Below are 16,628 nucleotides of genomic sequence, written 5' to 3'. Positions count from 1 at the left end.
CAGTGGAGATCTCAGCAAAAATGTCTCTCACAAATTAATATTTTTTGTCACAAATGTGACCATTTTAGGCTGGAGCCCTGTTAAGAGATAAAATATGATCATCAGTTCCACACACACAGAAGTACAGTATAGATATTCTACAACAGTGCTTCTCAAACCTGTTCCGAGACCCCCCAGCACTGCACATTTTGTATGTCTCCCTCAGCAAACACACCTAATTCAACTCATCAGCTCATTAGTAGAAACTGCTATGCTGCGTCCCAATTCACCTACTTATACTATGCCCTAAAGTATGTATTCTTTTTGTGAAGAAAATTAAATTTTTTTTAGTGTGTAGCAAAAGAGTAGACAAACTTTGGGACATACAATCACATCATTTAACGGTTGTTCTCTGTCGCATCTTGTCACCGTAAACTGGCCTGTCAATCATTTTGTCACAGTTAACATCCTCCACATTTAATTTAATTTCCTACTGTATCAGAGAGAAATGCAGTAGCACGTTGATCTGCAGTCGTGGGTCTTTTATGCGGAGAACTCTCATATTAATGCATTTAAAATTTAATGGTAAAACGAATCTTTATAAAAGTCCACATTGTTATTGCAAATGAAATATAACACTGATAACATTACATATTTTTATCAGGTAAAACTTTGATTATTAGTTACTCAAACTTTATCTATACCTCTCACTGTTGGTCGCACATATCTGCCATGTTTTGTCGTTTTTTAACACTTTTTACTCGTGTTTGTAGTTCTGAACTGAATCCTCGTCCAACGCGCAATGGGTTGTGGGCAATATTAGCCTTTATAGTGTGCACAGATTGACACTTCGAAAATCTACAGGAAACAGTAGACCATCAGGGGACTTCTGGCATACTCCTTTCAACATACTATGCTTTGGGACACACTTATTGTTATCAGGGCTAGACTTGAATTAGGTGTGATTGATGAGAGAGACATACAGGGTGGTTGAGCGAGGTCGGCAATAGGAGAGAAAGACGCCAGGAGGAGCAGAGAATCCATTGATAAAAACCAATAGCTGTTTCCACTCTCAGTAGGTTGGGAGAGAAATAAAAGCCTGATCCTGATCAAGGAGAGATGGGAAATAAGCACAGACCTGATCGTGAAGAGCTGTGGACAAGTTTATATTTTTGTTTGATTTATGAGCTGAAACGCCATGTTTGTTTTGAGTTGTATTGTTGTGTGTTAAAGAGAGAGAATAAACTGAAATGGCTCACTGCCCTGAATTCTTCTTCCCTGCACAGAACATTTGTTACAATAACATCATAAAGTTCTTAAATTTGACAATCCAGTCAATCCTAATTACTCCTCAAGTTGTTTTACCACACATCCAAATGAACTGAAAAAAAAAACAATATTTTTAAACCAGTTTTTATTCCCCATAGATTTAACAAGCAAACAAGCAAACTGACTAAATACCTACACAAATGTAGCCACTGCTGATTACACTTTCAGACAAAAGACATTAAAACTGTGAGAAGTTTAAATTGTGCAATTTGAACCCTTTAAAAGATCTACAGTTCTGCTCATAAGTTTACATACCCCTTGAAGAATATGCATTAAGAGCCAGAATTGGATGATCGGGGTAAATTGTACTTATTTTGTCTTCGGGAAACGTGTAAATATCTTGTATAACTTCTGAAGGGCAGTGTATGTATATTATATATATACATATATATATATATATATATATATATATATATATATATATGCAGAAGATGCAGAAAAGCAAAGAATGTGCAGGACCTGAAGGATTTTTCTGTACAACACTGCTCAGATTAACTGCTCAGGACAAACAAGGGACTCATGAACATCTATCACAAAACATAAAAACAGTAGCCACACAAAGTCTTAAGATTCAAGGGTGTGTAAAATTCTGAACCGGGTCGTTTTTTATAAATTCAGCTATTATTTTGTCTTGTGGACTATATGTAAACATCTGTTATGTGAACAGCTTATTCAGGACATTCTAAATACAAAAAAAAAAACATGCAATAACATCTTACATATTCTGCACAGGGTATGTAAACTTATGAGCAGAACTGTATTTGTTAAACTGAGATACAAATGTTTACATTCCAGTTTGTATGGTAACTGTAATTTCCAAATTAGACACCTGAAAAGAAGTATTTTCCAAAAAATCTCTCTTCCAGGTTAGCCACTGGCCTTCACTCTAATTGCTCTTTAATGAGTCATTGACTACAGTATGTAAGCATACACAATAGCTACATCAGGGGTCTCTAGCCGGGAGCTACCAAACCCAATCAAACACAACTAAACCAGCTAATCAAGGTTACTTGAAATAACAGGCTGGTGTGTTAGAACTAGGGCTGAGCGATATGGCAAAAATATGATCACAATATTCTTTTCCATATTGACAGTATCGATAGACTATTTATCATGATATTTAAATCGATAATGCTGCCAGCTTGAAGAGTATGCAAAAACTCAAGCCTGGAGAAACCAGAAGGTTCATTAATTAAATTTTAGAATATAGTTTATTAACAATAGAATATCATAACATAATTCACACTTACAGGAAGTGTGCAAGACTGTCCCAACCTCACGTCATGTCTAGTAAAACTTTCCAGTGCAAGTTAAATTAGATACATATAATTTAGATATAATTTGTTTGTAAAACTTTGCACATTTTATTCGTGCAGAGATTATAGATATTTGTAAAATGTTTGAAAATGAAGCACCACAATCATGCAGTGATGTAAAACCTTAAAACACTTGCGGTCTTCACGCCCACTTGAACACTTCGGCCAAACTCCGGAAACACGTCATGTAAGTTAGCAAGTGGTCAATGGAAAAACCACAAGTATTTGTATTTGGACAGGCCCTGTATCAACAGGATCACCACCCACGCTGCTGAGAGCGACGTTTAGATGAATATGTAAGTATGTGCTGTGCACTTTCCTCTCAATAACAGAATAAACACACAAAAATGACAGCGGTGTGGATATGTTTGCACTAGGTCTGTGTTTTTTTGTTTTTTTTTGTTCTACTGACTATCATCTCATTTTAACCGCAAAAACGTGTTTTGTGTCGACCGCTCCTTAATCTACGCTTCGTCGCGTTTAAGAAACCCAAACCACTTCCATATAATTGATGTCATGTTACCTTTTTTTCCAACAATTTCCTCAGTTTTGTGATAGTCATGGCCTAATGGTTAGAGAGTCAGATTGGTAACCTGAAGATTGCGGGTTTGATTCTCAATACTGGCAGGAAAATGACTGAGGTGCCCTTGAGCAAGGCACCTAAACCCGGGCGCCACAGCAAAATGGCTGCCCACTACTCCAGGTGTGTGTCCACAGTTTGCAGTGTGTGTGTGTTCACTATTCGCTACTCCTAATGTGTGTGAACTAACTTGGGTGGGTTAAATGCAGAGGACAAACTCCAAGTATTGGTTACCACATTTGGCCTTCACATGTCACTTTCACTATCACTTTAAGCTTTGGAGTTTAACGCAAGTTTGGTTTCGCTTTCATTTCCCTCGCCGGATCCATCACGTTTATTTCTGTGTTGTTATCGTCATTATCGACATACATTTTATTGCAATCTCGATATGATATTGTTTATCGCCCAGCCCTAGTTGGAACATAAATCTGCAGGAAAAAAAAAATCATGTTATGAGAATAAATGTGTAATGTTTGGAAATATGGTCAGAAAATATTAAAGTCCTAAAATAATAACATGAATAAAACAGACCTTTTTGAGGGGGAAAAAAAAAATCACAATATTAAAATTAAGGGTGTGACCAGAAGTCATACAGTACTACAGTAGAGATTTGCCATTTTAAATCCAGATTTCTTTGAGCTATAAATCTGCAGTATGCTGTCATAGACATGCAAACAATATCTTTCATGATTTGTGAATTGAGGTGAAATGGTCCTTAAAACCATCATCAGTGTTTTGAAAACTTGTTGTGAGAAAATTATACAATAAAATTATGTCATGTTTGATATACACCGTGTCTACACCGGATGTGACCGTTGTTATGTCACATCATGCCACAACAGCTGGAAACTGTCCACACTAGACAAAGCAACCGTGGCAAATCCATTTGTTCTTCTTGTCCGAAGTAGTGCGAGCACCAAACATTACGGCTGTATTCTCGAAATCTAATCTTTAATGTATCACTGAAATGCCATTATTCTAATCATAATAATACTAAATGCAAATAATAAAATGCAAGTAACCATATCAATATACATAGTTTGGATATCAAAATAAGAAGATGTATCAGCTTAAATATGGGGATTTGTAGTTGACATCAGTGAGTATGCATCCCCATCCCCATCAAACTCTATGGTATTCTGATGCATATTATCTTTGTAGAAAAATAGCCAAATGCTAGCCATGGAAGGCAGCCTAATGCTAGCCATGGACATTGAAATTATATATTTTGAAAAACTAACTTAATAATCAAAATTATTGCTGCCCTTTGTGTCAGTACACTAACACAAAAGGTTTCTCATTGAAAGCAGTGGGTTGCCAACTTCAGCGCTTTCAGCTGTATAGTGATGAGCAGAGCTCTCAGACATGTGGCAGTATCAGATGCCTTGGGAGTGAGAATGAGTTGTCATTCTAGTGAGAATTTGATTGGACACACCCCTAAGTGCAAGTTGATATAAATATTTTTGTCAGTTTTTAAAAAAGATCTATTATATCACAATCTCTTCATAAACATATTAATCCTCCACATAACCAACTGAAAAAGAGTGATCAGAGATCTCTGAGTGCTTGAGACAATAAAAATATTCATACTGTCTTTGTCAGTTATTAATGTATCTCTAGCTATTAATGTTTGTAGATTAGTACTGTTAAAGGGGTCATGACCAGTATTTTTTTAAATTATTATTTTGTTTCCTGAGGTGCACTTATAATGTTAGTAGGATTTTTACATCAAATAAGTTATAATTAAGTCATCATTTAAAAATAAAGGGCAATTTTCTACCCTCATTTTAGCCCTCTTATTTAAGAGGGCTAAAATATGTCAACACCATTGCTGAGTATTTTCTCTTTAAAACTGCAATAAACCAAAGGAAGTCTCAAACCCGCGGTTTGGAATCGCTGGTGTTTCTGACATCACAAACTACCCTGTAACCAATCACGTCAATGTTCCGGCGGGCTTTAGCATATCATTAACTGCAAGGGAATCTCAAAAGAAGGTTATCCCAGTATATTTTTCTGTTGATATGGAAAATCGTGTAGATTTAGCAATATGGCAGGTGTGTGATGTATATTACGATGTTATGATGAACTATATGCCTATCTTCACTGACGTTCTGAGTTGTTCAAAGCATTTCTAAGGATACTGATTGTTAGAAGGCAGCTGTCTGACTTGTGAATGTGAACATGGTTTTACATTAGCAACACATTATAAGCTGTTTGATAACGCAGTCAAGCAAAACACTAAAAACACTGTGTCCGACATTGTAAAAAGCGATACCATTGTGCAGGTTACCTCAGTAAGTTGACCGAGTGGATCTCATCTGAACTTGTGCGAGTGAGTGGAGGCGGGGCTAATTATCATATTCATAGATCTGTGTATATTAAACGAGGCAAGGGTGTAGAGTTACATTCAAGCTATTTTAAGGCATTAAAAAAAAAAATCACAGGAAAAAAAACATTTAAATATGTAATTTTGGTGATCAAAGATGAGTTTTAAGGGATAAAATTATTGACTACAGGGGGACTTTAAGCCTTTAATGTAAATGCCCACTGCTATGATTGGATAACATCTTTGCATATATAATAAGTATTATATATGTGGAACTCTTTTGAAAACTTTAACTATGTTTTACTATTACAGCTGCAGAAATAACTAATAATGAAACGTGTTGATTAGCATTATATTTAGATCTACTCCTATTGCATAAAAGGTTGCGGTACTGAGTATTGTAGCCAATCACAGTCAAGTCTGTTGAGCGCACAAATGCAACAATCTCGCCAAATGTAATGCGATTTCTGCATTTTCATGAAATGCTGTCATCATAATTACACAGGTGCAAACAATGTAAATGAGATTTATTAGGCAGTGTAGACAAGCGTCATTGATTATAACTGGAGTTTTGGCGTTTCTGGCTTCATTTACCGACATATTAACAGGAATAACTGATTCTGCTACAAACGTCTGACTAAACGTGAGTCTGAGATCAAAAATCACTGATCGCAGATTAGACATTAGAATTAACTTACATGTTGCCGCATTACTGTTGGGTCCAAATCTTTCCGTAAAGTCTGTCTGCAAAGCCTGTGTCAAACTCATTTACAAAAGAATCCACAGTGAAATTAACTGAACAAACAATGCTCTAACTCAGTGGTTCTCAAACCTGTCCTAGATTACCCCCAGCCCTGCACATTTTGTATGTCTCCCTATATCTGACACACCCACTTCAGGTCTTGCAGTCTCTACTAATGAGCTCATGAGTTGAATCAGGTGTGATAAATGAGGGAGACATACAAAATGTGCAGGGCTGGGGGTACTCCAGGACAGGTTTGAGAACCACTGCTCACTGATGCCAACGCTCTGCTGAGACATTCACATAGTTGAAAATAAACAGCCACTTTCCAATCATTAAAATCCTTTGGAAGGTAATGTTATTTTTGTTGTAGTAGTTCTTCTTTCTGTCTATGTAACGTGCCAGTGGGTTGGTCAAAGAGGAGATGATGAAGAAGCAGGGGTTGATCTTTGTGTTCAGGCAGTCTTGTGCATCTCTATTTTGTAATAAAACCTGGAAGCGGCAGTTTGTTTTCCAAAAAATCTGTTGAGTTCTGAAACATACAGTATGTTTTTATAGCACAATTATATGTAAAAAGATTTGATTTCTCAATTCATGACCCCTTTAATAGGTTCTAGACTTTTAATATTTGACAAATATTAAATATTATAATATTAAATATATATTTTGTGATTTTTATGATATTGATGACAGTCGCAGGGTTTTTAAATGTTGGATGTAAGTGTTCTTTGCCTATTTACCAGGGTGCCATTTTAACGTTATATTCTGGCGTATTTGACTGTTTTGTGAACTATTTTGATTGCCGTTTGTCACAGCCACACTGAACTCTGATACTCTGCCCACACAGCCAACAGCAAAAGTGTTCCTTATGCCAGACGTGACCATTGGCCTCCTGAAGAAACATTTCTGAGAAGATCAGCTACAAAAGAAAGTAAGAGACAGACAGAGAATTCATTGGTGTTTATTTCACATAAACATCTCAAGCTAAAGAATATATAATGAGTATATCTTTGGTCTGGTTCAGTTTTCCTTATTTTCTTTTATTTTAATTTCTTTAAGCCTCTCTTCTCTGGATGAAAAGTGCTTTGATTTACCTCATCACAGCCCAGGCAGCGAGGTCTGATGCTCTGGCAGTAATGGCGTCCACACATCAGGGTTCCTTCCTTCCAAAAGTAAATCAGGTCCACCAGAGCCTCACCACACTCACAACACACAAAGCAGGTGGGATGCCACAGTCTCGTGTACCCGGCCCTGTCAGCATACACCACAGGACTGTCCAGAACGGCCAGTTGTCCACAGCCACTGCAATGCTGCGAGACAGACAGAAAGACAGACAATGTAAACATCAGGTATGAAGGAGTGGGGGAAAATAGCAAAGACAGATTAACAAAGAAAGTGAAAATGGTGAAATGAATACTAAATATTTACTTTGTTTCTAAACACACAGATGACCAATGAAAATGGTCATTTACTTCAAAGATATCTTGTGATTATGATTATGACACCCATATTACACTATATTGCCAAAAGTATTGGGACACCCTTCCAAATCAGTGAATGCAGGTGTTCCAATCACTTCCATGGCCACAGGTGTATAAAATCAAGCACCTAGGAATGCAGACTGCTTCTACAAACATTTGTGAAAGAATGGGTCGCTCTCAGGACCTCAGTGAATTCAAGTGTGGCACCATGATAAGTTGTCACCTGTGCAATAAGTCCATTCATGAAATTTCCTCACTACTAAATATTCCACGGTTAACTGTTAGTGGTATCATAACAAAGTGGAAGCAATTGAGAACAACAGCAACTCAGCCACGAAGTGCCACGTAAAATCACGTAAAATCACAGAGCAGGGTCAGCGCATGCTGAGGCGCACAGTACACAGAAGTCGCCAACTTTCTGCAGAGTCAATAGCTACAGAGCTCCAAACTTCGTGTGAGCCAAACCACCGTGCAGTATAGCCCCCCCAGTGAAACTGGATTTTCCCAGCTTTAGTAGTACCCAAGAAGATGACCCTGTTGTATTTATTGAACATTGCAAAGAGTATTTTGCTGTGTGTCCCCTTAGTGATGGTGAAATCCTCGCTTCACTCTCTGCTGTACTCAAAGGTACTGCCAAGGACTGGTGGATGGCAGAGCGGAGAAATGTGCACAACTGGAGGCAGTTTAAAGAAAGTTTTCTGCACTCCTTTTTAAGTGAGGATTATGATGATGTTGCAGCAAGGAAATTGTTGGAGAGGAGGCAAGGCACCAAAGAAAGCATCAGAGATTTTTCATTCCACTATCGTGCGTTGTGTCTGAGGTGGAGAAAGGAAATGTCTGAAATCATTTATCTGAGTAAATGAGTAAAATATCTCTGAAGTATATTCCCATTAATATTCAAACCAACACAAAAATGTGTCACTAAGCACAAAATGAAGCTTCTGCCATGGCCATCCCAGTCCCCTGACCTGAACCCTAAAGAAAATGAGTGGAGTGAACTGAAGAGAAGAAGCACCAACATGGAGCTGGGAATCTAAAGGATCTGTAGAGATTCTGCATGAAGGAATGGTCTCTGATCTCTTGTCAGGTGTTCTCCAAAGTCATCAGGCATTATAGGTGAAGACTCAGAGCTGTTATCTTGGCAAAAGTAGGTTGCAAAAAGTATTGAATAAAAGGGTGCCAATAATTGTGGCCAACGTGTTTTGGAGAAAAACGTTTATTTCATAATGTGATTTTCCCCCCACTTTCAATTCTTTTCCTTCAATGAAAGGTTAGATTTTTGCTAATTTTATGAATTAAAGATCAAAAGGATAAACAATGCAGATTTATTTTTATAGTCATCTTTGATCATATTTACCAAGGGTGCCAATAATTCTGACCACCACTCTAATTCATTCACTTAGAAATCAAAACTCTTTGTTTTGAGAAAGAAATAATATATTTTTACCCCCTTGCATTTCTGTTTATAGTGTAAATATAGCCCACCCAATTTGATCACTTAAAAAAAAAAAAAATCAAAACTCACCTCTATCACCAAATCACACCTATTTCAATACAGATTGTTTCAAATTCAAAGCAGCTTCACAATAGTAACAAATTCAAATTCTCCTTAAAAGCATCTCTAACAAGCCTTTAGTGTCATTATACAGCTCAAGTCAGTTCAGTTCAATAATTCATCAATTGTGCATACATACTGTATATACAGTGTATTTGTGCACATACATGTATGTGTGAGTGCTATGACCACAGCCATATCACCCTGTAGCACAAAGGTGCGTTCCATTCGACCGTAAGTGGACTGCTAAGTGGACTTCACAGGGTATTTCGTCATCTTAAGTGAGATTCCAATCCGAAGGAAGCGAACATGTTCAGTTCGAATGGCACTGCGAAAAAATCACCCAACTGCCATTGCGTACCACGTCACCAGTCAGAACTAACAATGGTGCAGAGCCATTGAAAGAGTTTTTAAACGGCTCTGCAATGGAAGAATTTATGTATTCATTTTGAGTATTCATAAATTTTGTTATTATTATACAAACTAGAATATTTATGAATGGTTATGGCGATGAATGCTACATTTGTATATTCTATTGTATGAATAGGCATGACAAAGTAAAACTGTTGAGAAGCAGCTGAGGCTCTGTCATTTTTTATTTATTTATTTATTTTTTATAAAAAACCTCAGGATTGTTTACTATGCGGCTGCGTGTGGAAAGAAAGCGTACGAGATGAGACCCAGTTACACATAGTTAACCAAATTTTTTTTCATATGGCATGACAGTTAGTACAGCTTCAAATCCATTAATAGTCAATTAATAGCAGCAGTAGTCATACAAGTATAAAATAAACATATACGTTTTGATTATATTACATCACATAGATAATGTGTGTTTTGTATATGTATTTTATATGTTTTTGTTTACGTATTATATATATTTTAAATTCGAAAGTAAAGTAAATTACAATATCTATTTGTTATATCATAATCTGCGTGACCCCGTGGTTGACTTTCTTTGATGACGTTTGCAGAGCGTTCCAAGTGAGTGATTATTGCCAGCGAAGTCAACTTTAACTGATATACCGTGCTCAGGGAGTAGGGATCAGTGAACACTGCGCAGGGACCCTGTCGAATGGAACGCAGCTCAAGACTTGTTGCCCACTGAAGCTAAGCAGGGTTGAGCATGGTCAGTACCTGGATGGGAGACCACCTGGGAAAACCAGGTTGCTGTTGGAAGAGGTGTTAGTGAGGCCAGCAGGGGGTGCTCACCACCCTGTGGTCTGTGTGGGTCCTAATGCCCCAATGTAATAAACAGGGACACTATACTGCAACAAGCACTGTCCTTCGGATGAGACGTTAAACTGAGGTCCTGACTTTCTGCGGTCATTAAAAATCCCATCTGAGATGCAGTCACACTGATTAGATCACACCTCAGTATTGTCTTATCTGCATTTCCTTCCCTTCACTCTCTCTTCCCCCATCTCTTCTCTTTACATGCTGAGATCACCTAAAATTTTTGTAAGTGTGCCTTTGCCTCAGTTGACGTTAAACAGTTAAACCAATTTTAAAACTGCTGGCTAATGCTAAACGTAAATACTTTAAGATTGTTATTCACGTCGGTGTTAATGATGTCTGACTTTGTTAGTTGGAGATCACTAAAAATAACATTAAAGAGGTGTGTGAACTTGCAAGTACAATGTCAGACAATGTAATATGCTCTGGCCCCCTTCCTGCTAACTGTTGTGACAAGATACATAGCAGACTGTAGTCACTCGATGGCTGGCTGTGGTGTCCACAGAATAACATAGGTTCCCTTTCTCACATCTGTTCGGTATCTCACTGAGGAACGCCTCAGGCGTGAACGATTGTGGAAGCACCAATTACACCACGTCTGTCAGACTGACAGACCAATCGCAACAGTGATCAGGGAGTTCTGCTTCCTTTGTATATAACTCACTGCTGCGTCATTCTCGCTTTCTTCCCCATGAAGATTGTGGAAGCTGTACTCACTAATGCATTATTGGATTTACTGCTGAACAGTTTACAGACAAAGTGGCCGGTGACGGTGCAAACACTGTAAATCTTATATATTGCTGTTAAGGAGTGCTTTTTGCTAGAGTGGGAAAACGTCCGCGTTAAGGCGAGTTTTTCCATTCAAAGATAATAAACAGTCTTATCTTCCCATCGAATACGATTCAGTTTGTATTGGATACGGGAAAATAAGAATTTATTTTCAGAAATAACTCCAACACTGCTCCGGGGTGGTAAACCTACACGTCACGGTGAGAGTTTATCCGAAAGAAGAGGGTGAAAAGAGTTATGGCCACTGCTAAAACAGCTGAGAGCACGGGAGGAAAAGATGCTCCACCTCGCATGTGCTTGTGTGGCTTATGGATTTCAGCAAAGGATCCACATCCTCTCTGCATATCATGCTTGGGTGTTAAGCATGCCCAAACTGCTATATCTAACCCAGATGGCTGCTCTAATTATTCTGGTTTTCCTACTAAGACTTGGAAAAGGAGACTCAGGGTTGCAGTAGCAGGAAACAAGGACCCATGCTTCTCTTCTCAGACTCAGCCCAGAGAGGAGACAGCTAAGCAGCTGCTAGAGCCTGATAGCTGGGGTGATATCATGGATGTGGAGTCCCCTGACCTCCTCCCTCTCTTTAGTGATGCCCTCGTGGGTATAGCGTGGAAAGAGGATGATGAAGATGAGGAATTATCCCCTTGTCTTCTAGAAAATGATGAGGAGGAGGAGGAGGAGGAGGATGCCATCCTCCCACCTAATTTATCTCGTCCATCTGGCAACCAGAGTGGAGACCCCCCTTCTCCCCAGCGGTGGAATTAGACCTTATGGAAGTCTGTTGCAGGGCTGCGGCGAAGCTTTCCATAGATTGGCCCTCTCAGCAGGTGGGCCAAGGGGCAGAAAGGGATCTCTATGATGGTAAGAGGTTGCCACCACGCCTCGCGCCGGTCAAACAGTTCATCCCAGCATGCATAGTGGAGATGAAAAGACACTGGAACAAGCCGTTTTCTCACTGTGTGCCCGTTAAGGGATTTGCACGGCTGGATATACAGGATATGGGGGAGCTGGGGTTAGCTGACCCACCCTCAGTAGAGCTTTCAGTAGCCAACCACCTGCATCCAGGTCGAAGAGTAGCATTTTCATCTGCTGGCGCCACGCTGCCTGGGAAAACGGAGTGGTTTTCAGCCTCCATGTTCCAGAAGATGTACAAATCTTCTGCTTTGGCCGTTCCAGCCCACTGGAAACCTCTAACCTTATAACCTCTTATAACACCTGAGCAGTGCCACAGACTGATCGACTGTCAGTTATAATCATCAAAATTTAAAGAAATAAACATTTGAAATATATCAGTCTGTGTGTAATGAACGAATATAATATACAAGTTTCACTTTTTGAATGGAATTAGTGAAATAAATCAACTTTTTGATGATATTCTAATTATATGACCAGCACCTGTATAAAGTGAATTTTGGGAGGGTTGGGTTAATCATTATAATTAGCTTCTGTTTACCCTGTTACCCATCTGCAAATCCTTCACTAAGTCACATATTCACTCTTTTTGCTGAGAGGAGACTCTGCTGTTCCATTAGTGGTCGTCTCGTCATCTGGCTTTTCCTGGGGGGCCTTTTCATTCTTCTCAGCTGTACCTTCTTCTTCTGCTTTGGCCGTTCCAGCCCTCTGGGAGGAGATTTGTGTGATAGCTGATCTGAATCTTCGCACATCACGTGGGGCAGTCCAGAGCTACGGCAGGAGTATGGAGCTGGCTGTGGTGGGGGAAAGAGCGTGATGGCTCAGTCTCTCTGGCCTTTCTGAAAAAGAAAAAAGATCCTCGATGCCCCCGTGAATCCCAAGGCACTGTTTTGGCTCTACTGTCATGGCCATGCGTCAACAGTGTGACTTGAGGAAGAAGGAGGGAGAGGCGTTTGAGACCTGTCTACCTAGGGAAACCTACAGCTAGACCATACCAGCCTGCCTGCACGAATTTCACACCTCAGTCAAAATGAGGGTACTCGGACTATCGTGGTCATTGCCCCCCACCACCTCAGCATCCAGCCACTGTGACGTCACAGTCCCAGCTGGCTCAGCATAAAGGAAAACAGTTGTAAGCCGCGGCTGCAGTGAAGCACCATCCTTCTAATCCCCAGGGGAGCAAGAAGAGGTGATCTACCTAGGAAAGAACCTTGTTTACCACAGAGGGACAGAGAGCAGCTCCTAGTGCTTTCTGCTCCACCCCCCTTGGAGTTCCACATTTTTTTTCTCCCCTGGGGAAACAAAGAAAGTTGTTAATTGTGTATGGTCCCAGTTCAAACGTTTTACGGACCAGTTCAGCAGGTTCACTCACCAATATGGAACAAGTTCCCATGGTGCCCCCTGCATTTATTCCCATACCTCCACCCACGATGTTAATGATGAGGGCAGGAGAGAATGTCTGCACTAGCAGAAAATGTTCATGTGAGAACCAGAGAACCGGGCTTACGCAAGTAACGTAACGTTTCATAGACAATTGGACAAAAAGTTTTTGAGGCAGACCTGGTATCCCCAGCTAGAAAAACTTATGTGGATCATTCACGTATTTTGTCGGACCATAAACAAACCTGTCACTACTGAAAACTACTGAGCAAATACAGATGGTAGAGCATTGAATAATTTTACATGAAAGAATAAAGGAAAATTTCCTAGGTCAACATTCGAAAATTCGACTCATTGATATCCATGAAATAAACATGTTTTAGTACATATTTTCATGAGTTTGGGACTTATGACATGAATTTGAAAATAATGTTGTAGGGTGTGTTTGTGTTTTTTTTAAGCTATGCTTTAAAGCTATAAATTACCTTCAGAATCTCCATTTGAGCATGTCCATAAAGGTAAAATGATTCATATACAGGTGCTAGTCATATAATTAGAATATCATCAAAAAGTTGATTTATTTCACTAATTCCATTCAAAAAGTGAAACTTGTATATTATATTAATTCATTACACACAGACTGATATATTTCAAATGTTTATTTCTTTTAATTTTGATGATTATAACTGACAACTAAGGAAAATCCCAAATTCAGTATCTCAGAAAATTAGAATATTGTGAAAAGTTTCAATATTGAAGACACCTGGTGCCACACTCTAATCAGCTAATTAACTCAAAACACCTGCAAAGGCCTTTAAATGGTCTCTCAGTCTAGTTCTGTAGGCTACACAATAATGGGGAAGACTGCTGACTTGACAGTTGTCCAAAAGACGACCATTGACACCTTGCACAAGGAGGGCAAGACACAAAAGGTCATTGCAAAAGAGGCTGGCTGTTCACAGAGCTCTGTGTCCAAGCACATTAATAGAGAGGCAAAGGGAAGGAAAAGATGTGGTAGAAAAAAGTGTACAAGTAATAGGAATAAACGCACCCTGGAGAGGATTGTGAAACAAAACCCATTCAAAAATGTGGGGGAGATTCACAAAGAGTGGACTGCAGCTGGAGTCAGTGCTTCAAGAACCACTACGCACAGACGTATGCAAGACATGGGTTACAGCTGTGGCATTCCTTGTGTCAAGCCACTCTTGAACAACAGACAGCGTCAGAAGCGTCTCGCCTGGGCTAAAGACAAAAAGGACTGGACTGCTGCTGAGTGGTCCAAAGTTATGTTCTCTGATGAAAGTAAATTTTGCATTTCCTTTGGAAATCAGGGTCCCAGAGTCTGGAGGAAGAGAGGAGAGGCACACAATCCACGTTGCTTGAGGTCCAGTGTAAAGTTTCCACAGTCAGTGATGGTTTGGGGTGCCATGTCATCTGCTGGTGTTGGTCCACTGTGTTTTCTGAGGTCCAAGGTCAACGCAGCCATATACCAGGAAGTTTTAGAGCACTTCATGCTTCCTGCTGCTGACCAACTTTATGGAGATGCAGATTTCATTTTCCAACAGGACTTGGCACCTGCACACAGTGCCAAAGCTACCAGTACCTGGTTTAAGGACCATGGTATCCCTGTTCTTAATTGGCCAGCAAACTCGCCTGACCTTAACCCCATAGAAAATCTATGGGGTATTGTGAAGAGGAAGATGCGATATGCCAGACCCAACAATGCAGAAGAGCTGAAGGCCACTATCAGAGCAACCTGGGCTCTTATAACACCTGAGCAGTGCCACAGACTGATCGACTGTCAGTTATAATCATCAAAATTAAAAGAAATAAACATTTGAAATATATCAGTCTGTGTGTAATGAACGAATATAATATACAAGTTTCACTTTTTGAATGGAATTAGTGAAATAAATCAACTTTTTGATGATATTCTAATTATATGACCAGCACATGTATAAAGTGAATTTTGGGAGGGTTGGGTTAATCATTATAATTAGCTTGTGTTTACCCTGTTACCCATCTGCAAATCCTTCACTAACTCACATATTCACTCTTTTTGCTGAGAGGAGACTGTGCTGTTCCATTAGTGGTCGTCTCGTCATCTGGCTTTTCCTGGGGGGCCTTTTCATTCTTCTCAGCTGTACCTTTTTCTCCAGGCAGGGCAACTTCTCCTACTCCTAAGGATTCCTTCTTATAGGATTTCACAAACTGAGCCATAGCTTTCAACTCCACCTCAGACAGGCTATGGCAGTATGCAGGGTCATGATCATAGGAAGGTAGCTGTCTTATCAGTTGCCTGTGGCGATATAACGATCCTTCTGTGCCAGCCACGGGTCGCCTTTCTTCAGGGAGAAGCTCCATGTACTGCATCGCCTGACAGAAAGACAAAATTATGTAAGAGAATGCCAGTGCCTTCTCAACAACAACAACAACAATACCAGCCTGATGCAAAGATTATTTAAATGCTGAAAAAGAGGTATAAGGCTATCAGCATGAGTCTTCAAAAATAAAGTATTTAAACCATAAATATCACAGGCATGAGAATTTTTTAATGAGCGCAATATTTTTATTACCTTGTTCTGTGAGATCTCAGAAAATGAGAACTGATCAGGTGTTAGAGAGAGAACAGGTGAGAAGAAAGTTGTTGTAAAATTGGTTGCCAATTCTTTAACAGATGATACAAAATAATCATTAAAAGCACTTGCAATCTTTTCAGAATCTGAGATAAGAGTACCCTGTAGGGAAATTTGAATACTGACATTCTTTTTCTTCTCATTTTTGCCGGTGATGACTTTAAGGGTCTGCCATAACGTCTTTGGGTTAGTAGCGGATAGAGTAATCTGTTGTTGGAAATAGACCGCCTTAGCCTTACACAGTTCAGCTGTACATTTATTTCTAATTTGTATGAAATTATTTTTACTCTCCGGTGTTCGACTTAACCTGTATATTTTAAGGAGAGAGGCCTTCTGTTTAAGGAGTTGCAATATGTCAGAATTTATC

The 16,628-nt window shown here is 39.4% G+C and overlaps 1 protein-coding gene across 3 annotated transcripts in view; it reads right to left on the bottom strand.

Moving 5' to 3' along the window:
• Positions 1 to 1,376: 1,376 nt before the first annotated feature.
• The window catches only part of lmcd1 (LIM and cysteine-rich domains 1), a 122,494-nt gene continuing 107,242 nt past the window's right edge, over positions 1,377 to 16,628 (bottom strand). For 2 of the 3 annotated variants that reach the window (XM_051908864.1, XM_051908865.1), the window contains exons 4-6: positions 15,672 to 16,001; positions 7,367 to 7,582; positions 1,377 to 7,191 (exon numbers count right to left, since the gene is read on the bottom strand). In XM_051908864.1, the coding sequence (XP_051764824.1) occupies positions 7,063 to 7,191; positions 7,367 to 7,582; positions 15,672 to 16,001 (675 nt within the window). In that variant the 3' untranslated portion in view covers positions 1,377 to 7,062. The remainder of the gene's footprint in view (positions 7,192 to 7,366; positions 7,583 to 15,671; positions 16,002 to 16,628) is intronic. The other variant, XM_051908866.1, reaches the window with a different exon arrangement.

Source organism: Ctenopharyngodon idella, chromosome 10 (genome assembly GCF_019924925.1).
Source record: "Ctenopharyngodon idella isolate HZGC_01 chromosome 10, HZGC01, whole genome shotgun sequence".
NCBI lineage: Eukaryota > Metazoa > Chordata > Actinopteri > Cypriniformes > Xenocyprididae > Ctenopharyngodon > Ctenopharyngodon idella.
The sequence above is the reverse complement of the archived record's forward strand: the minus strand, read 5'-3'. Positions and strand labels throughout refer to the sequence as shown.